Source organism: Anabrus simplex, chromosome 12 (genome assembly GCF_040414725.1).
Source record: "Anabrus simplex isolate iqAnaSimp1 chromosome 12, ASM4041472v1, whole genome shotgun sequence".
In the NCBI taxonomy this organism is placed as follows: Eukaryota; Metazoa; Arthropoda; class Insecta; order Orthoptera; family Tettigoniidae; genus Anabrus; species Anabrus simplex.
In genome coordinates, this window is record NC_090276.1 from 97,138,037 (window position 1) to 97,160,763 (window position 22,727).

Sequence of the window (22,727 nt, forward strand, 5' to 3'; positions counted from 1 at the left end):
TAATTTTCATATTCTCTTTACTGTCTTCTTCCAGTTTAGTTGTAAATTCTTTCCAACTTTTCTCTTTTTCTTTCCATACAATTCTCTTGACTTCCAACTTCTTGTATCTATATTCTTTTGCCATCTATTCCAATTTATTGTTGTCTATTCAGTCGCTGTTGATTCTTCTGTCAGACTTAGCTACATCAAGAGCTTTTTTGGCTTTATTCCTTTTCATTATGGCTTCTTTCACTTTATCATTTCAGCAAGATGTTCCTTTCTCTCTAACTCTTCTGCTTGTTCTTCCACATATTTTATCTGCGCTACCAACCAGACTAGCCTTAAAATCATTCCATTCTTCATTACCTTTCTTTGTGTCTGTTATTGGTATTTTAGCTCTGATTTCCTCTTGAAACTGCTGTTTGACTTCCAGATCTTTCAATTTCCAGTCTGTAATTCGTGGTTTTTTTCTTCTTGTTTACTTTAATAATAGGTTTGGTGACTCTTAGGTCTACAATGAGGAGTCTATGGTCACTATCAAGGCTCTTACTCTTACTCTTTTACATCACGCACCTTTTCTCCACTTGGTCTATCTGTGATGATAAGGTCTGTCAATGATCTCTACTAACCATCCCTGCTGTACCTCGTTATCTTGTGGCTATCCCATTTCTGAAACCATGAATTCTTCACCAGAAGTTGGTTTCGTGTACAAAGATCAAGCAGAAGATCACCCTCCTCATTTCTATTACCAAATCCATATGGACCAAATCCCCAGTTATCATTATTTATTATTTATTTATTTATTTATTTATTTATTTATTGGTGACAAAAGGTCCCATGAGCCTCGTGATAGGGACAATACAGTACATACTTTTTTAAGGCAACACAATAATTACATTTCATATACAATGGCTTTTCTGTAAAGTGACAAGTACTTTTTTTTTTTTACATGTTAGGATCATAATTTTTCAGAAGTATATTCAGATATTGCATGGCTGTAATATACTAAATATGGACAATATATATATAATTGTATTAATTAAAGCAAGTTATATAGAGATTATATTAAGATATCTGTAAAAGAGTAATATTCCTTCAGTTTTTTCTTAAAACATATAACCGATTTACAGTTCTTTATAACAGGAGGCAACACATTATATTCCCTAAACATTGATGATTCTATGCCTTTCACTCCATACTATACTGAATTAGAATGAGAGGGATATATCCTTAATGATCCTCTAGTTTCATATCCATGAATTTCACTAAAATGGGAGAAGTTAACAGTAGAATGGGTTAATTTCCTGTCTAGCTTATACATAAAGACTGCTGATGAAAATGCAATTTGTTTATGGAATGGCAGAATATTTGACTCTGAAAAAACTTCATGTGATGGTTTGAGGAAGGGGAATCCATACATGATTTTGATGGCTCTTTTTTGTAGGATTTCCAAATTATTAATGTAATCTTTCCTACATCTTCCCCAAATAAAGCTTGCGTATGTTAGATGTGGGTGGATCATTGCATAATATATACACTTCAATTGTTGATGAGAAAAATTACTGTATCTTAATCTGTGCATTATTCCTATCAAAGGGGTAATTTTGCTGATTACATAATCAATATGGCTTTTCCAGGAAAGTGTTGAGTCTAATATTATGTTCTCTTCATCAATGATGTCCTCTAGTTTTTCTAGGAAGCTTGCTTTTTGGTCGTCACTACAATCATGCTGGGGAGCATAAACTTGATCAGAGTTTGAGTTTCTCCATTTAAGCATATTTTAGCTTTGATTAATCTCTCATTGATGAATGAGATGTCTATTACACTATCAATCTCTTTATGGAGTATAAAACCAACTCCATTCCTTGCCACTGCAGGATTACCACTCCAGTATAATTTATATCCATCCTCTAACATTCTTGTGTTGCAACCTTTCCATTTGGTTTCACTTAGCCCTAGGACGTGAATATGTCTACGGTTCATTACTGATCACTATCAACTTAAAACCAATAAAATATAGATCAATAACAAAATAAAATTTGTATACCAAAAAGAAAACACACCTTAATGAAAAGCTATATCAGACTCACTTAGAAGTAGCTAAAAACCTTCCCAAACCCCAATGGGATTTCTTTCATACAATGGTCAACGCAAAACTAGAAATTATTCTGAAACATAAGCAACAAATTTTGGATAATAAATTGCATGGACTGAAAAATACAGACCACAATCGAAAACGTAGTGTAAAAGTGCAACATTCAACACCGACACCATATATAATTTCCACCCACCTATCATTACCTTAACTGACGTAACGATGAATGAAGAAGAATCCAAAATGTTGAGTAGGAATCCAAAACACAACTGGCCAAATGTGTCCCATCTTAACGATTTCATTACAATAGTAACAGAATAAGAATTAGCAATTACCAAACTTCCTACTGATCAATAAGATGAGGTTAGGTTCAAAGTTAGGAAGAAATTAAACAATATTATTAAACTACATAATACCAATTCTCAGACAAATCAGGTCATTAATTCAGTTTCAAAGCTTAAAAAGAAAATTAAAGAAAACAAGTTAATTGTAATGAAAGCCGACAAACATAACGTAGTATAAAGATAATTTAAAAGTCACCACCTTATCAATACACAGATTTATTTACTTCAAAATTGGTAAATTAGGTCAAGACCGGTTTCGACCCCTAAGGGATCATCTTCAGTTGACATACATATAAAAAAGATATATACAAAAACATCACATGTAAAATATTAATCTTTTAGTTAATTCAATTGAGTCCAAAAAAAAATTTTGTGTTTAGAATGTTGGTGGGTACATTTTAGTTTGAAAACATGTGTGTGAGATTTATAGGCTCACTATGTCCAAATTATTGCGTATACAGGTCCTATTCCTCCCTACATACAGCGTCAAAACTATTACATTCAATACAACCCATCTATTTGATGAAAACACTGGCAAATTGCTTACTGAAATGGCAAAGAGTGTACATTTCTAGTTCAAAAGCACATGCTGTTTGTTACATGCTGTCATATTACAATTTATATTACAAAGTATAGAATAAAATTATTCTTGCATTTGTGCACATTGATAATAGTGAGACTATTGTATGGTCTTCAAAAAATACTGTTGTTTGAGGTATGTCACTGTATATCTGCTTTTTTGAAATGTCATTAGTCTAGTTACATTCTTATATATAAGTTATGAAATTTCACTTTTTATGGTTCAGTCAAATGGAAGAAACATAGAATAACCTTGTTAATTTCGATTCTTCATGACTATTTGAATAATGTACTATATACCAGTATTTGTAATATGACAGCATGTAACAAACAGCATGTGCTTTTGAACTAGAAATGTACACACTTTGCCATTTCAGTAAGCAATTTGCCAGTGTTTTCATCAAATAGATGGGTTGTATTGAATGTAATAGTTTTGACGCTGTATGTAGGGGGGAATAGGACCTGTATATGCAATAATTTGGACATAGTGAGCCTATAAATCTCACACACATGTTTTCAAACTAAAATGTACCCACCAACATTCTAAACACAAAAATTTTTTTTGACTCAATTGAATTAACTAAAAGATTAATATTTTACATGTGATGTTTTTGTATATATCTTTTTTATATGTATGTCAACTGAAGATGATCCCTTAGGGGTCGAAACCGGTCTTGACCTAATTTACCAATTTTGAAGTAAATAAATCTGTGTATTGATAAGGTGGTGACTTTTAAATTATCTTTATACTGTGATACTAATCAATACGGAAATGAAGCTAATAGAATATAATAAACATAACGTAACCGTCATCATGAATAAAGAGGAATACATTAATAAAACAAACCTTTTTTACAGACAAAATTTAACCATTATGAATAAAAGATCCTACAACTAAAATTCAAAAGAACTTAAAACAATTGCTTAAAGGTCTAACGTTCCTCTTAAATGAGAAAGAAACCACTGAACTAATCAATATGAACCCAGGACTCCCCATGATCCACAAAGCTGACGTCCCATGAGACCTATCATTAATTATAGACTGAGCCCTTTATATAAAACCTCACAGTACATACAACAGTTTTAAAGAAAAATTACAAGTTTCTAACCAACAAACCCATTACCACAATAAAATTTGTTGAAAATGTTGAAGTTCAACCTAACCATACAATCCACTCTTTTGACATTAAAAACATGTATCCAAGTATCCCTATGAAAGAAACCATAGATATAATATACAATAATTTAAGAAACTATAGTAAATTATTCATATAAGAAATTCAGGAATTTACGTCCATTCTGAAATTGGTTCTAAATAATAACTTCTTCAGTTTTAATGATGTCATTTACCAACAGAATGGTTTGGCCAAGGGATCGCCAGCCTCAGGGATATTGGTAGACATTTATTTAGATAATTTAGAATACACAAAGATCTTAAACAAACCCGTATTCAGTAATATCTGCTACTGGGCTTGCTATGTGGATATGTTCTGGCTCCATTTCTGCTTCTTCAAACCTCAGCCACCTTGACCGTGTACAATCTTTTTTCTGTGCTATCGTCAGAGCCAGGGTCGCTGCATGTCGCAATCTAAGCACTATCCAAGTGCTTGGGAAACTTAACCTCAAGACTCTTTCTGCTCGGAGGAAAGTAGCCGACCTAAAGCTGCTATACAAAGCAGTTAATGGTCTGTTTAGTTCTCCAGATATAGCTTCCTTATTCCCCCTCCATGTCCCATCCCGTAATACCAGAACGTTATTAACAAAGAAAAATACATTTACAGTAAATACAGGAGCAGAACGGGAAAGAACAAGAAGGAAAATTAAGTTATATGATAAATATCCTGACAGAAGGAAGGAAACGTTACGAAGAGATCTAGGTTGTTGTTGATGGATAATGTATTAAATATTGCTGGAATACGTACCGAAAGGGACCTTTGGGTGAGAGAAAGCCGGGAGTAAGGAGTATGGTAATATTCCGTCATTTATGCTAATGTTGATAAAATGTAGATCGACATTGGTCGAAGTGGACTGGTGAACCAAATTTTCTTGGACCATAACATTCAAGGTCTTTGAGGTTCTAGAAATATCTCGATCCAAGACGGACCTAAGAAGAAAGAATATATATACTATGTATTAGCGTAAGAATAACTAAGTTTAATAGGCATTATTTTCGTTTAAGTAGAAACTCACCCTAAGCACTGTGTTGTCGAGAATGAAGCCGATGAGGAACTGTCTACCGGAAAGGCAGAAAGCTGACTACGAGTATTAGAAGAGGGGCGGAGCATTACGATCATTGCTTAACGACATTACATTGCGAAATAAGAAATTTATTCAATCCAAAATCCACCTAAAATAGAGTGAACCTGCAATCAATTCTAAGAGGAACTGCTTTGCTCACTATATATCTTCACTGAAAAAGGGACCTCTACAATGGACAATTAATATTTTAAAGTTTAAAATATCAGCCGAATTTATCATTTTATTCGACTTGTTATTAAATAACCAAACTATATTAACGCAAGTTATAGAATTACTACAGACTTATAATGTAACTTATCTCCATACCTAGTACAAATAGGTCACTGTTTCCCATCTGACAGTAGGCGATTTCATTTTAATGCATGTCAATTTAGCACTATTGACCAAACAAATGTACTATTATTTTTAACGCCTAGGAGTTATAAAAGTTTTTAAAGATTGAAAATTGTTATCTGGATGCTCTTTTAACATTTGGTAATATTTAGAAAAACTGACAATAAGCTTTAACTTTAGTCAAATAATTGTATAAAGTCATAATATATCGCATAAAATATGCTACCAATTTTAATATAAGGTTTTATGGTGTACACCAAACATTTTTAACAGTCACTGTAAGAATATGTTCATTTTTATATATACATATAATTATGTTGTAAGTTATGTTAATATTGTACTTAGGCCTTGTCACTAAGTTTCCTATGGCTGATGATGGCATACAAATAATGCCGAAACCGGTCCCAATGTTTGAAAGGTAATAAATATGTGATGTGTTTATGACCTCACATTGTTTTTGTATTGAAAAGGTGGACATAACTATCCTCAATTTATAGTGTAAATCTAAATTCAATACGGACCAAAATGAAGTTCTTAACTTTAAATACACTTTGATAGTCACACTTCATTACGGTAATGTTCTCCGCTTTGTCCCATGAAGTATGCTGATCACTCCCTACGCTTTCAACGTGGTCTCGGTGGAATCGTTTTTACGTTCACCTGGGAGGAAGGCAAGAAGTGCAAGTCGATAATGTATTTAACTGATTCTATACACAATGTGCTTTCTTTCTGAAGCCACAACACTATGCTATTAAATGAAACCACAATTTCAAATAAAATCATTCAACATTGTTGATCTGAAGAGCACAGGAAGCAATTTCAGCGTATGTAACATGAGGCAAGGGTGAGGCGGTAAAGGCATGCTCGGTTCACCCGAAAGGACGTGGGTTCGAATCCCTGTCACGAAGTCGTAAAACTTAAGAAGTGAGATTTCCACTTCACTAAGCCTACACCAAAAATGAGTACCAGATTACTTCCTGGGGGCAAAGGCAGCCAAGCGCTCTACCCCATCAAGTGCCGAGGTTACGGATAGTAGAAGCCTTCACCTTCCACCCCTCCGAGGGCCTTCATGGCCTGTACAGAGATGACTTTGCTTTGACTTTGCTTTACGACTAGAGGCAGATCATTAACCCATTGAGCCCTGCATATTTGTTGGATTGAAACTGCATTGGCGCTGGGATTATTTTGGAGGAAATATAGTGTCGCTTCATATCATAAGAAATTTCTTACTTACAAGACCATTAAAGATTTAAATATACATGAACACAAAAGGTTTCCATACCACAAACTGTGGAACAAGGAATACAGTAAAACACTTTATTTTATTAGCATCACGGGACCGTAGGCCTACTCAGTCCGCCTGCTGAGCTGTAACCCAGTTTTCTCTTTGCACTTTCTCTTCGATTTCCACATCTATTTGTTATTCAGGAGCATTGCTCACACTAGTACTAATATTACTGCTAATTTCACTGAAAAAATTACATTCCTAATCATCTTTACTTCCTAAAAGGGGTTATATATCTGTAAATATGTTCTATACTGGCAGCCATCTTGTTTACAAGCGAATCTCAAAGGTAGAGATAGCCTACTTCAAACTAATATTACCAAGCACACTATTTATATATATTACCAAAGAACATATAACATTGCAAAGAAAGAGTCCCTACACAAATCACAAATGCAACTCACTCTGCCATCTCTTGAGGAAAAGTAGAATTATGTAGTAAAATGAGACAACGGAACAGTTCCGTGGTCCAGCGTTTGGTCCACCGAGACGAAGGACGGAACGGTTCTGTGGCTCGGGCCCAATGAGTTAACAAGAGTCTGGTGTACGTGAAGCACAAGAATGAAGGATATCTCAGCTGGTGTATTTATTGTTCCTAACATTTAATACTTACCACCGCTGAGGAAAGAGTCCACAGGCAATTGGCACCATGAACACCAGGCTGAAATGAGATGGAAAACAGTAAGTGCACAAAGGGCTTCTTAATAAAGGCCTTATCAGGAACATACAAATAGATGGAAAATATGATATAGAGATAATTTTCAGATACAGAGAGATGTGCTGTTAACTTCAAATTATTAACAGAGAAGTTGACACAAATAAATAGGTTTTTCTCTTTTCATTTCTAAAATACACTAATGACATCAAGAAAACTCAATCATTCCAAGCAAAACGTGACTTTTCTCATTGTAGGTTTATTTTTATTTTCAACCCTCCCCACATGGAGGCTGCCTGAGACAGAGTATTCTACAGCACTTTTGTTAAAAAAAGTAAATAAAAAGTCATCTCACTTCTACATCGTCCAGCTTATATTTATTTTTCACTGAAGGCAGGTAGATGGACTACTTCATCTGGTTGGTCAGAGTGTGTTTCAAATCTTATTGTGGGGTCTAATATATATTCTTCTTTTTCCCCATTAAAATGGTGATTGAAAGCCATGGACTTCCTCACACACTTATGAAATCCTTTCTCACAGAGTGACTGATGTGATATCTGGTGTTTTGTCAGTCTCACTGCATCTTCTGCAGCAGTTACCAGCACATCTTTCTACTCTGTGCCACCATGTTTTCCAACCGAGTGCTTCTCAGCTTGCACCATTTGTTGAATTTCTGAATCTCCTGGTGTCCTCCTCGCCATTACCGTTTTTAAATATCCTTACATTTACATTAAGCACCTGTTAATTTCCTTGTTTAGATTTCTAGTGGCTTCATTATAATGGTTCCCCTCCTGTTTCAGAATGTTGCAGCAGATTAACACAGAATCTAGAGTGTCAATAGAAAGGGTCTTTAACAAGTTTATCACCACCTTCCAAGAACTGCTATGGTATTTTTCCTGCAAGAATGCATACAAAGTGGTAAGTCAATGTAGGGCAAACAAAATAATTTAGAACTGAAAATTTGTGATCCGGATGAAGCCAGGGACAAGATGATAATGTGAATTTCTGCTGAAGGGGGGCCATTGTTTTCTTGGAATAGAATAACATCATGCCTGCATAATTTGCCCACAAAAAACATTTAATCTCCATGCCTTCTATGACTGTAATGAACCCTTCATTTATTTCTTCTTTACTGATATTAATAGCTTAAGATTTTTCTGAGTTTACTTTTAGACTGAGTTCAAGAAATCCTTGTAAAGCTAGTTTAGTTAGTTCTATTGCTGGGTCTCAGTTTTTTCCTAAAATGACTGTGTCATCTTCATCATCTTCATCATCATCATCATCCATTCCTTTTGCTAGATTCTCTCTGGGTAACGTAGTGTACTAAATCCCTCCACCTTACTCAATCTTTCCATCACTCCTCTTCTAGTACTTTATTGCTATCGACTTCTCTATTTGCAATACAGTCCACAATAGAGCTACTCCATCTCATTCTAGGCCGTCCCCTAGGCCCCTTTGCAGTCTCTGTATCCGTGAATGTTCTCCTTGGTATTCTCTCTCCTGGCATTCTCATCATGTGTACAAACCATTTTAGCTTTGCTATATCAATCTCTTCTTGAAGTTTACACTCCTATGCTTCTCCTTATTTCCTCATTTTGTATTCTATCTCGTCTTGTCTTTAACCTGTATGCTCCTCAAGGACCTCATTTTAGTTGCTTGTATCTTACTTTGGTTCCCGCGTAGTTAACGTCCAGGCTGCTGAAGCATAGGTCAGTATAGGTTTATAATAGGATGAGTATAAAACCTTCTTGTACTTCATTGGCACATCTTTGTTCCATACAACGTCTCTCACACACTGGTAGAAACTTGCAGACTGCTGTATTCTTAAATCAATTTCTCCATCCAAATTTCCATCTTGTTACATCATGCTGCCCAAATATTAAAAATTTTTCACTACTTCAAGAGGTTTGTTTCCTATTTTTATCAATCCCCTGGATTTTCTGTTACTTCTCATCATGATCAAAGGCTTGCTTTTTGCAGTACTAATCTTCATTCCAAAATTTCTTATCTCCACATTCCATAAATCAACTTGTGTCTGTACTTCCTCTTCATTATCTCCCCAAACTACAAAGAGCAAAGACTTTACTTGCTTGCCCTTCATCTTCTCCTTGCTATTGTTTGGAATTCTATCCATGATGATAATGAAGAGTAAGGGAGACAATACACTTCTCTGTCTTAAGCCTGTCTCAACTCTGAACCATTCAGTTTGACCCACTTTGGTTCTAACACAGCTTTTGCAATTTTGATACAATGCTATTACCATCTGCATTGTTTCATTCCCAATCTGTGATTCTGTCCATGTTTTCCATACCAAATTCCTTGGGACACGGTCACCTTTTCAATATCTATAAACATTACTACCATGTCCTTTCCATACTCTCAATACTTTTCTATCATGTGACGCAATGTAAATATTGGGTCAAATGTGGACCTACCTCTTCTGAATCCATACTGGTGTTGTGTCATCTGCAAAGCCTAATATAATTAGAGCTTGAATTCCATTTGTGAGAGAATAACCACTGATGTTTCAAAAAATATGGTCTGTAGCAAGATTTTATAAAGCTGGTGACAATGGAGATCCTTGCATTACACCACTACATAAATTAATGAGCTTAGTTTTCTTGAAATTGGCCTGGATTTGAGTTGTATTATTCTCCTGAAGCTTGCAAATTATACTCCTCAGCTTATTTGGTGCAGAAGACGTAGCTAAGTTTTCCTTCAGTGTGAATGACCCACACAGTCAAAAGCCTTGTTTATGTCTAGAAAGATCAGAGTTGTATCTTGTTTATTGTGTTTTGCTGAATTTAACACAAATCTGAGTAAAGAGGTGTTTATGATGGTGCCAGGCAATTTGAAGAATCCCCTTTGATGTTCGCTAAACTGGATACAATTCCTTAAACTTGCATCAAAGACTTTCTCGATGACATAACAAAGGACTGAACATAAGTGATTGGTCTCCAGTTATTTTTTATTTTATTTCTTGCAAAGTGGCTAACCTTAGGACCATGCCAATACCACTTCACTTCCTTCTTATCATCCCTTCTTCCTTCCTCTTTCTCCATGGTGCCTTCATTCTTTCAGAATGTTGCACTCTTCTCTCTTCAGTCCATCTTCCCACTTTGCACTCTTTCTTTTCTTGCACAAGAACTTTTATGTTGGAAAGTCTTTTCCTGAATTGGTCTCTATCACAACATTCTTCATCTGCAATTCCTAACCTCTTGAGTTCTTCCTTCATCTGCCTGGCATATCCCCCCCTGGCTCTTCAAGTAGTAAATTTTATCAAAAATTTGTTTATTTAACCTTGCTGGATCCATTCTGACTGGCTGTGAAGCCATCTTTTCCTTATGTTGTTTCCAGGTCTTCTGTTCTTTTGTATATCTCCTTATTTGATCGTAATCTCTAGTTTCCCCTCTACCACCCTTGGGCCGTAAATCCTCCTTAATATTCTCCTTTCAATCTTTAGCTGTTTTTCCAGGTTCGTTAGTGTTGCTGTTTCCACCCCATACAGAATCACTGGGTTTACCACAGCATTATAATGTCTTAGTTTGGCATTAATGGAAAGATTCTTTTTGTTGTAAATGGCTTTGGTGGCAGTATTTAAGCCTTTCCAACTTAAGTCGCCTATTTTCCATGGCCTCTTTATCCATCCCGTTGCTACTGATAATCTCTCCCAGGTACTTAAACTGACTTGTGACCTTCACTTCACCATATTTTGTCTTCATTGTTCTCTTCACATCATTTCTGTCCATGCTCATCATCTCTGTTTTTGTGAAGGAGAATTTTAAACCTGTTTTCTTGGCTATCTCCCGTAGTTTATTTATCTGTGTTATTGCTTCCTGTTCTATCTCAGCGAAGAGTGCCAAATCATCAGCAAAGGCCAAACACTTGGGTTTGACGTGTTTATTTTTACTACCTATTATAGCACCTGAGTCATTATCTTTCCACAGTGTTTTCATGACCTTATCTAAAACTACGTTAAACAGTGTTGGTGATAAGCTGTCACCCTGTCTCAGACCTGTTTTATCTGGAAGGGTTTGCTGATCTCTCCTCCAAAGTAAAATTTCGAGGCCTCCAGTTTACAGAAATGAACTAAAACAGAATTTAAATATAATATGATATTTAAAAGAAATTAAGTATGGTGGTGCCATGCAAATTCAATTAATGTTTTACACACACAAATTTGATTTGATATTTAGAAGGCTTATAGTGACTTGGAAAGGGCTTACAAGAGTATTCCTAGAACAAAAATTTGGGAAAGCCTAACATGCAGAGGTATAGGAAAGGAGTTAATAACTGCAGTGGGTAAAACACAATGGTTTGAAATAATGTTACTAAATTGACACCCTACGTTTTTTACAATTTGCTTTATGTCACACCAACACAGATTGGTCTTATGGCGATGATGGGATAGAAAAGTGCTAGGAGTGGGAAGGAAGTGGCCACGGTCTTGATTAAGGTACAGTCCCAGCATTTGCCTGGTGTGAAAATGGGAAACCACGGAAAACCATCCTGAGGGCTGCCGACAGTGGGGTTCGAACCGACTATCTCCCGGATGCAAGCTCAAAGCTGCGCGCCCATAACTGCACGGCCAACGCACCCAGTTTGATGGTTTTTGGAGTTCCCAATGTATGAGAATTTTGTCCTGCATGAGTTTTTTTTACATATCAGTAAATGTACCAACAGCAGCCACTGAGCCTGGTTGAGCAAACTGGAAGTGTGTGGATCACTGGTAGAACGCTCCATTCTGACCGAGGAAGGTCGTTGCTGCATTTTTTAAGATCTCTGGTGGTGCACCAGAGCTCTACTTTCGTTGCTAGAAGGTACAGAATGATCAGTGCACTAGGGGTGAGCTCCCCGCTTAGTAGGCTGTAGCAAGTTTTGTTCCCCGACAGGAACTAGGACTGGATCACCTTTTCCAGCCTCTCAGAAAGTTTTGAAATTAAGACAGAGGTAAGACAGGGAGACGGCCTCTCCCCCGTCCTCTTTAACTGTGCACTAGAAAAGGTAATAAGAGAGTCGCGAAAAGAGTCAGTTAGACAGGGGATTCAATACGGTATCTCTCCGGGACACAAGCGCAATAAACTGAATGTTGATTGCCTTGCATTTGCCGATGACATTGCACTTCTAATTCAATAGAAACTTCAGTGAAACAACTTGATAGTTCTCAGACAACAAGCAGCAAAGGTATGGCTACACATTTTCTTGAGAAAACACAATACATTTCAAACATCAGTAAATCTCCTTATACACTGTATCTGGAGCAAGGAACGATCACGAAAGCCAACAGGCTTAACCCATATGCATCCACCCGCCCTTTGCTCTGACATTGCTAGGAATCCGCCAACTTTTTAGTATGCAACCTGGGTGTTGCAAGCTTTCGGTTAAAACAGTATAGTGGGTGATCGACTGCGCGTATTATCACGGGACCTGTTGTATATTATTGAGAAATTCCACACTATTGCTCATGACACCAAAAACAGAACAATACAGAAATATTACACATAAAAAATCCATTTGAAATCATAAATTTTTCATTACCTTATCTCACCTCAGAAGTTCTTTAGTGTGTGTTATGGCCTTAATTATACGGCACGAGCCTAACATTTGCCTGATTTGAAATAAGGAAATAATAGAAAACCAATACGACATGAGCCTAACATTTGCCTGATGTGGAAATAAGGAATTAATGGGAAACAAATCACGAGTAAGTGAATGAAGAGATTCGAACCTATATCCCAAATACGAACTTACAGCCGTATGTCTCTCTCGGTGTATTATTATTATTTTTATTATTATTATTAAGTCTGAGGATCAGTGGTAAAGTGTTCACATCCAGGTACCAAGATTGTAGGTTCAAATCCGGCAGTCGCAATCGGATCTTGAGGGGCGGGAGAAAGTTCATTCGGCATTCCATGTCGTACGATATTACTACGCGAAAGATCTCTGGTGATATATTTCGTTTTCATTCATGCACAGGATCACTAATAACTTCTTCCTCACTAATACTGCTGAAATCAGAGCCTAAAACATCAAATATGCTTTGAATTTCGCTATTACTGAGCATTTCGCGCGAGCAAGCAACTTCCTTCTCAGTCAGCCATCTTGTCAACAACAGAATACAGATTTCTCGATCGATATTTCAATCAATTCTCTTTGCCAAAGTTGCATACCAGAGCACTCTGGGGACACTATGAGACACCAAGAACAGATTTCCAGTAGAAATGTTTCCAGAAAAAGCCTACAGATGTCACAAACGTCTCTAATATGCGACCTTGCACTCCGGCGTACCAGTCCGCTTACGGAGTCCTGGCCCAGGCGCTCGAGCGCGTACCAGTCCGCTTACGGATGCATTGGGGTTAAGTACCTGTGAGAATGACTAGAACCTAATCTCTCTGAAAGAGTAGTATTATCAACTCAAGTTAATAAGCTACAACTGGAATATCAACTTACCAAGAACACCTACAATAAAAATCGTCTCTCCCGTAACACTCAAATGAAGTACTACCAGACTGTGATTCACTCTGAAGCCTTATATGCTTCAGAATGTCTAATATTCAACAGGAAGGAACACACAGACAAGGTCAAAATCCAGGAGAGACAAATGTTGAGGAAGATATTAGGACCCGTCAAGGAAGGGAATGAATACAAGAACTCTACAAATACTGTGAAAAACCACGGATGTGGTCAGGAAGAGATGCCCAGCATTTTACGGACTTGTCTGCAGGATGCATCATGTCAGACTGACCAACCAGCTTCTCGTTTACTGAAAAATCTTCACGGCTGATGGAAGCAAGCAAAGAACTGCGAGGAACAGAAGGAGACTTAAAAGACCGGATATCTCTCAGGAGGATGCTTAGAGAAATGAGGTTCCAGGACAAACTGCCAAGAAGGAAGACATGTACCCTCTGGACAACACAGCCACAGAACGTGCATCCCAAACACAATAGTTGAATATCATGGTCCTTAGTCGGCCTATACAAAACAAGAAGAAGCAATAATTTTGTTCTTGAAATTAACTTTTAGATAACTAGGTCAATTTCAATCATTGATCTACAACAGGGCTGTCTGATTTCAAAGAAGTTGGAAATTTATCCAACATTTCCCTTCACAAACCCCAATTCATCTTCTTATGAATGAATCTGTCCTTTTGAATTCCAACTTTATCTTCATCTTTCCTATAAGGCGTGATCAAAAAGTTTCCATTGAGAGCCTTGCTGCAGTGTTATGCAACGTACCGCGATTCCGATGTGGGTATATAAGCCCGGACATGTAGGTGTGGCAGTCGTGTCGTGCCGAGTTGTGTACGTTCAATATGCCGACATTAATACCAAATGAGTCCAAACAGGACCAATGTGCTTTTATTCTGTTCTTGGCTGCCAAAGGACATCCATAAGAGAATGAAGACTATGTACGTGTATCAAAAACCAGCATTGTGGAATGGTGCATCAAGTTCCGTGCGGGTCGCGTTTCAACACAAAATGCCGGTCGATCCGGGAGGCCAGCCTCATCCATTGCGGATAACAAGCAACATGATCAGTGCGTACCGGCGCATAACCATTCTCTCCCCGCGCGATTATCACGCCTTCGGTCCTCAAAAAGGCTCTTGAAGGACAAGGATTTGCAGCAGGTGGTTACAGACGATTTTGCATCACGATTCAGGACTGTACCGCCGTTGAACGGAAACTGCACTCAAGCTTAGTCGAGCAGCTAGTCTCTTTTGTCGTAAATCATCCACAACACGTAGTGCTCATTTCCTTTGTACCTTTCCCACTTTTCAAATCAAGTAATCCTGGCGCAAGTCCCGTACAGTGCAACCATACTTTAACTGGGGTCTTACCGGAGACTTGTAGGCCCTCTCTTACTATAAGCCCTAAATACCCTCATAACCATATGCAGATGTCTGTAGCCTTTATTTAAAACCTCGGCAATGTAATTACCCCAAAGAACACCTAGGTACTTACAGTGATTGCCATGAGGTGCTTTCACCCCATCAACACAGTAATTAAAACTGGGAGGAAACTTACAACCTGACTTCTATCTCGTAACAATCTCAAGGTTTATTTGCAGTCGCTCACAATCCTCTAAGTTCAACATTATCTGCAAAAAGCATTTTCTGTAACTCGAGTTCTTTATTCATATTATAACAGTGCCTTGCAGAACCACCCCCTTAATGATTACAAAATCAGATAATGCTTCACCTACGCTAATTCTCAGCATTCTATCATCAAGAAATTTAGCCTCCCACTCAGCCACTGTTTTGTCTAGTTCAGTAGCCCTCATTTTCATTATTAGTCTCCCACGATCTACCCTACCAAAAGCCTAGGATAGTTTCCTCCTGTGGGTGGGGGCAGTAGAACACCCACATAAGTGGAGACCAAGAGGGGCCCCATGGGCGTGGCTTGGCGACTATGGGGCCCTTAGCTGGGTCCTGGCATTGCTTCCACTTGTAAAGGGCTCCTCACATTCATATATCGTATTTGACCTCTCTTGGTCAACACGTGTTCTTTTCCAACAGATCAGATGTGGGGCTTTTCAGGTGTTTGCTCTATTAACCAGCGTTTCGTCTTAGGACTGACACTAGACTCATCAGAGTGGGATGTGTCAGACCCTACCCACTGACGCTGGGGTGTATGCAGGTGAACTTATCAGAAGCCCATTTAAAAGGCACAGTCTGATAACTGCATACGAGAGATAAAACTATACAATGAAATTATTGCCCGCCTAGCAATTCTGAATGGAAAATTCTAGTTCCCTCCACACCCTTCGTGGAGTCTTCCTTTGTCGGATCCCTCGCGGCTGTGGCCTTAATTAAGGTACAGCCCCGGCATTTGTCTGGTGTGAAAATGGGAAACCACGGAAAACTATCTTCAGGGCTGCCGACAGTGGGGCTCGAACCCCCCGATTAGTGTTAATAGAAGGTGATTGCCTAGCTGTACTTCCTCTAAAAACAATAATCACCACCACCACCTTGGCTAGTTCAATAACGATGTAGTTCTTTTGACCTCCTTAAACTAAAATATCTGCTATATCTTGCTGGAAACCTACAAGTTGTGCTTCATTGGAATGAACTTTCCAAAACTTGAACTGCCCTCTATCCAACCAGATAGTAACATAATCAGAAAGAATGGTTTTCCTAGAGCTTACATACGTCAATTTACTGCCTCATGTTTATCACCCTTTCACTTGTACACTGGAAATACTATAGCTGGTATCGCTCTTTCACGCAAACAGTGATCAAATAAATATTTCAGATATTCCAACTTATTGCCTTGAGTATATCCTGAGAAAAAATTTACCTTCTGTAATTCCTCACATATACACTCCTCTAGTTCATTCATGATCCCTGGAATGCCTTTCCTGGAACCTGTTCCTGTCTTAAAGTACTTTTACTTCTTACATAAAATTAACTATGATTACCACCTTGATGTTCTTGTCTGACTTTCTTGCTAAATTAAATTTCCTAACAAGTTCCTTCAATCTCTCGTTATGTGATGATGATGGAGCTTGTTGTTCAAAGGGGCCTAACATCGAGGTCATCGGCCCCTAATGGTACAAAATCAGATTAAATGGAATGACAAATTAAAAGTCCAAAATCCTCCACTGACCAGAATTCAGAACGTAAGGACGAAAAACGAATGGATGGATATGAATTTAAAACAATCAGTGGATCCGACCCGCAATGTCTCGCATTCACAGAAACTGACTTAAAAGAATAGTATTACTGACCAAGGGACTGCGTCTATAGCATAATACTGAATCAATGATGTGTTTAGTTTAAAGGGGTCCAAAATCCAAGTCATCAGCCTCTCATAATGATACTTGTCGTTAGGAAAGTAGAACCATGGTTCTGGTCATGTTGCAGTACTAATCAAAAGTAGCATAGACTTGCGGCATTCCACACAACATGGTACTACTCACAGGTAATGAAATTCACACATGGGATACAGACCTATGGTGTTTCACACACTGCAGCGCTATTTACAGACAACGCAAACCTATGACGTTCCTCACAAAAGTGGACTAACCACAGGGACCCGCACTATCCCGGGGTGTTCCTCACATAGTGGGTACTAAGCATAGGCAAGGCAGAACCATGGTGTCACTCATCCTATGGTGTTGCTCATATAGGGGTACAAATCACAGGTACTGTAGAAGCTGGCACTATACTAATCACAAACCTATTTGGTACCTAACATAGTGGTACTAAGCGCAGGTAAAAGCGACCCATTGTGTTCCCCGCGTGGTTGTAATCACAAGTAGTCTCATGGTTCTAATTTGATCATCCCTTGGTCGTCCCTTTTAGTCACCTCTTACGACAAGCAGGGGATACCGCGGGTGTATTCTACATGTGCGTCCCCCATCCACAGGGGGTTGTGTGTTTGGACAGCGAGAGGTATTTTATTTCCCTCAAGTCCGCCGGCAAGCCGGTTAGGACCCCCCTATCTGCCACCTGGGATGCGCCACGTGAGAGTATCACCTCTCCCCCTGCTACGCCAGCGTAGTAGGTTCGTGGACTCTCTCGTTATGACTACAACCATTCCTAAGTCTATTTCTTTCTAAGCTGCACCTCCTCCTTCATTTCTTTATTTCTCTGTTATAATATAGTGGGTCTTTCCCATCTTTAACGGTACATACCTGTTCAAAACATACAGTATAAGCTGGAAGGAGAGAGACAGAAAATCCACAAGGAATAGCTGCCCTAGAACAAGTGATAGTGATGTACTGTAATACTATCCAGATTTTCACAGAGTATTTATAGGATAAAATAAGCTTACATATTTTTAAGTATATATATCTTTGTTATATACATTGCTGATTTAAAAAAATTGTTATGAATAAATTGTTTATCATATTTTAAACCTATTTCTCTCCAAAAATTACATATATTGGCCCGAGTTACGAGATATTAAACAATCACTTTGTTAATGATGTCACCTGCTATATTAATAGCGACAACCGTGAATATTGCTTAACTAAAGTAACCCTCGTTTCCTCATCCCGAGGTAGTGCCACTCTCTTGTGATGTGTGTCATCAAGAAAGGACAGCAGAATTTTATTTTATTTATTTTATTTTTTAAAATTAGTACTGTGGAAAATGAAGAAATATGGACTCTGGACTGAAAGAAAATTATGTTTGATTATTGTAATATTTAATTTATGCAATTTATGGAAACCTCAAGAATAATATTTGGGACTTATGAACTTTTGAATATTTTTAACATTGTAAGAGCGATTAAGCGACCCTTGTATTTAAATTTCATTTAGATGTGTTGTATTAATGTTGTGTATCAGTTAAAGTCATTTCAAGAGGTGTGAAGAAAAGACATTCTGGACGTTTTAATGTAACTTGAAGAATTTATTGCAAGTTATTTTTTAAAATTATTGTGTGAAGTAGAGCTAAATGGTATTATCATTTTATATTCTGTACATCAAGAATTGTAATATTGTGCTTTGGCGAAATGCGTGCAGTACATTACTTCTGGATTAGTAGGTACAGCACCCTCCCCTGCGAACCATGTGACCTTGCCGCGGTGGGGAGGCTTGCGTGTCCCAATGAAGCAGATAGCCAAGCTGCAGGTGCAACCACATCGGATGGGTATCTGTTGAGAGACCAGACTAAGGAATGGTTCTTCGAAAGGGGGGTAGCAGCCTTTCGGAAGTTGCAAGGGCGGCAGTCTAGATGATTGACTGATATGGCCTTGTAATAATACTCAACATGGTTTAGCTGTGTTGATACTGCTACACGGTTGAAAGCAACGGGAAACTACAGCCGTAACTAACTCCTGAGGACATGCAGCTCTCTCTGTATGACTGATGTACTGATGATGGCTTCCTCCCAGGTAAAATATTCCGGAGGTAAACTAGTCTCCCATTCAGATCTCCGGGTGGGGACTACACGAGAGGAGGCGATCATCAGGAAGATGGACACCGACATTCTGCAAGTTGGAACGTGGAATGTTAGAAGTTTGAATCGTTGTGGTAGATTAGAGAATCTGAAAAGGGAGATGGATAGACTAAAGTTAGATGTAGTTGGTATAAGTGAAGTACGTTGGCAAGAAGAACAGGGTTTTTGGTCAGGTGACTACCAAATTATCAACACAAAATCAAACAGAGGAAAGGCAGGAGTTGGTTTAATAATGAATAAGAAAATAGGGCAGTGGGTAAGCTACTACGACCAGCATAGTGAAAGAATTATTGTTGTCAAGATAGACACCAAACCAATCCCACCACAATAGTGCAGGTCTATATGCCAACTAGCTTAGTGGACGATGAGGAAATCGAAAGAACATATGAAGAGATAGAAGATTTAATACAATATGTAAAAGGTGATGAGAATCTAATTGTGATGGGAGACTGGAATGCAGTGGTAGGCCAAGGAAGAAAAGGTAATACAGTAGGAGAATTCGGATTGGGACAAAGGAACGAAAGAGGAAGTCGGCTGGTTGAATTCTGCACTGATCATAATTTAGTCCTTGCCAATACTTAGTTCAAACACCACAAACAACAGCTTTATACGTGTTACAAGTCGTCCATTTCATGACCGTATCGATGAGTATAATCAAGAAGTTAATATAAAGAAAAAAATAAAGTATCAATTAGGTGGTTCTTTATATTAACTTCTTGATATTAACTTCTTGATTGGCTTTAAACGTGGGTAAGACCTGGAGACACTGGAAGGTATCAAATAGACTTCATTATGATTAGGCAGAGATTCAGAAACCAGATGTTGGATTGCAAAACTTTCCCAGGAGCAGACGTGGACTCTGACCACAACTTGTTGGTCATGAAATGCCATCTGAAGCTGAAGAATTTGAAGAAAGGAAAGAATGCAAGAAGATGGGATCTAGACAATTTGAAAGACAAGAGTGCAAGGGATTGTTTCAAGGAATATGTGGCAAAAGGACTAAACAAAAATGCTGCAGGAAACACAATAGAGGAAGAGTGGATAGTCATGAAAAATGAAGTCAGCAGGGCTGCTGAAGAAATGTTAGGAAAGAAGAAAAGATCAACTAAGAATCAGTGGATAACTCAGAAGATACTAGACCTGATTGATGAACGACGAAAATACAAAAATGCTAGAAGTGAATAGGGCAGAAAAGAGTACAGACGATTAAAGAATCAAGTGGATAGAAAGTGCAAGGTAGCTAAGGAAGACTGGCTGAAGGAGAAGTGCAAGGATGTCGAAGGTTGTATGGTCCTAGGAAAGGTAGATGCTGCATACAGGAAAATCAAGGAAACCTTTAGAGAAAGGAAATCTAGGTGTATGAATATTAAGAGCTCAGATGGAAAGCCACTTCTAGGGAAAGAAGACAAAGCAGATAGATGGCAGGAACATATCCAACAGTTGTTTCAAGGTGAAGATTTAGATAATTTGGTTCTGGAACAAGAAGAGTCTGTTAATGCTGATGAAATGGGAAACCCAATTTTGAGGTCACAGTTTGACAGAGCTGTGAGCAACCTAAATAGGAACAAGGCACCTGGAATTGATGACATTCACTCTGAATTACTGACTGCCTTAGGAGAAACCAGCATGGCAAGGTTATTCCATTTAGTGTGTAAGATGTATGAGACAGGAGAAGTCCTATCCGATTTATGGCAGAATGTTGTTATACCTATTCGCAAGAAAGCCGGTGCTCACAGGTGTGAAAACTATCGCACCATTAGTTTAGTATCTCATGCCTGCAAAGTTTTAACACATATTGTTTACAGAAGAATGGAAAAACAAGTTGAAGCTGAGTTGGGATAAGATCAATTGGGCTTCAGAAGAAATGTAGGAACACGTGAAGCAATCCTGACTTTACGTCTGATCTTAGAGGAGCAAATCAAGAAGGACAAGCCCATGTACATGGCATTCGTAGATCTGGAAAAGGCATTCGATAATGGTGATTGGACCAAGCTATTTAAGATTCTAAAGGTGATTGGAATCAGATACCGAGAATGAAGAATTATCTACAATCTATATAAAAATCAGTCTGCAGTGATAAGAATTGAGGGCTTTGAAAAAGAAGCAGCAATCCAGAAAGGAGTAAGGCAAGGCTGCAGTTTGTTCCCCCTACTTTTCAGTGTTTACAAAGAACAGGCGGTAAAGGAAATCAAAGAGGAGTTTGGAAAGGGAATCACAGTCCAAGGAGAGGAAATTAAAACCTTGAGATTTGCTGATGATATTGTTATTTTATCTGAGACTGCAGAAGATCTCGAGGAGCTGCTGAATGGTATGACGAAGTCTTGGGTAAGGAGTACAAGATGAAAATAAATAAGTCCACAATAAAAGTAATGGAGTGCAGTCGAACGAAGGCAAGTGATGCAGGAAATATTAAATTAGGAAATGAAGTGTTAAAGGAAGTAGATGAATATTGTTACTTGGGTAGTAAAATAACTAACGATGGCAGAAGTAAGGAGGACATAAAATGCAGATTAGCACAAGCAAGAAAGAGCTTTCTTAAGAAAAGAAATTTGCTCACTTCAAACATTGATATAGGAATTAGAAAGATGTTTTTTAAGACTTTTGTGTGGAATGTGGCATTGTATGGAAGTGAAGCATGGACGATAACTAGCTCAGAAAGAGAATAGAAGCTTTTGAAATGTGGTGTTACAGATGGTGAGATGGTAGATTGAATCACGAATTAAGAGATACTGAATCGAATTGGCGAGAGGAGATCGATTTGGCTAAATTTGACGAGAAGAAGAGATAGAATGATAGGACACATCTTAAGACACCCAGGACTTCTTCAGTTGGTTTTTGAAGGAAGTGCAGGTGGTGGAGAATGGTATGGATAGACCAAGGTATGTATATGGCAAGCAGATTAGAGCAGATGTAGGATGCTGTAGTTACGTAGAAATGAAAAGGTTAGCACAGGATAGGGTAGCATGGAGGGCTGCATCAAACCAGTCTATGGAGTGATGACTCAAACAACAACAACAGGTACTGCACGTGGAGAGATTAGGGGATGCAATCCCTCTTGCATGAGCAGGTTAGGAAATGACCATATATGGTCACGTAATTGGATTGGTCAGAATAACGACCTTTCCAATTGGTGAAAAATGGGAATCTAGAGAAATTTGGTGTCCTATTGGTTAAATGTGATTTGTCCATTTCCGGCCTTCTGCCGGCTTCACGCGCGTGATGGGATTCGGCCGCGTCTTTTCCATCTGCCTGTCCTCGTGAGCATTCGCGCCCGAGGGCTGCCCTCGGGGAAC

At 38.2% G+C, this 22,727-nt stretch overlaps 1 protein-coding gene across 3 annotated transcripts in view; it reads right to left on the reverse strand.

The window, feature by feature from the left end:
- Window positions 1-22,727, reverse strand: part of Sfxn2 (sideroflexin 2) — a 123,281-nt gene that overhangs the window by 27,768 nt on the left and 72,786 nt on the right. For all 3 annotated transcript variants that reach the window (XM_067156342.2, XM_067156341.2, XM_067156343.2), the window contains exon 8: window positions 7,488-7,535. In XM_067156342.2, coding sequence (XP_067012443.1) covers window positions 7,488-7,535 — 48 coding nt within the window. The remainder of the gene's footprint in view (window positions 1-7,487; window positions 7,536-22,727) is intronic.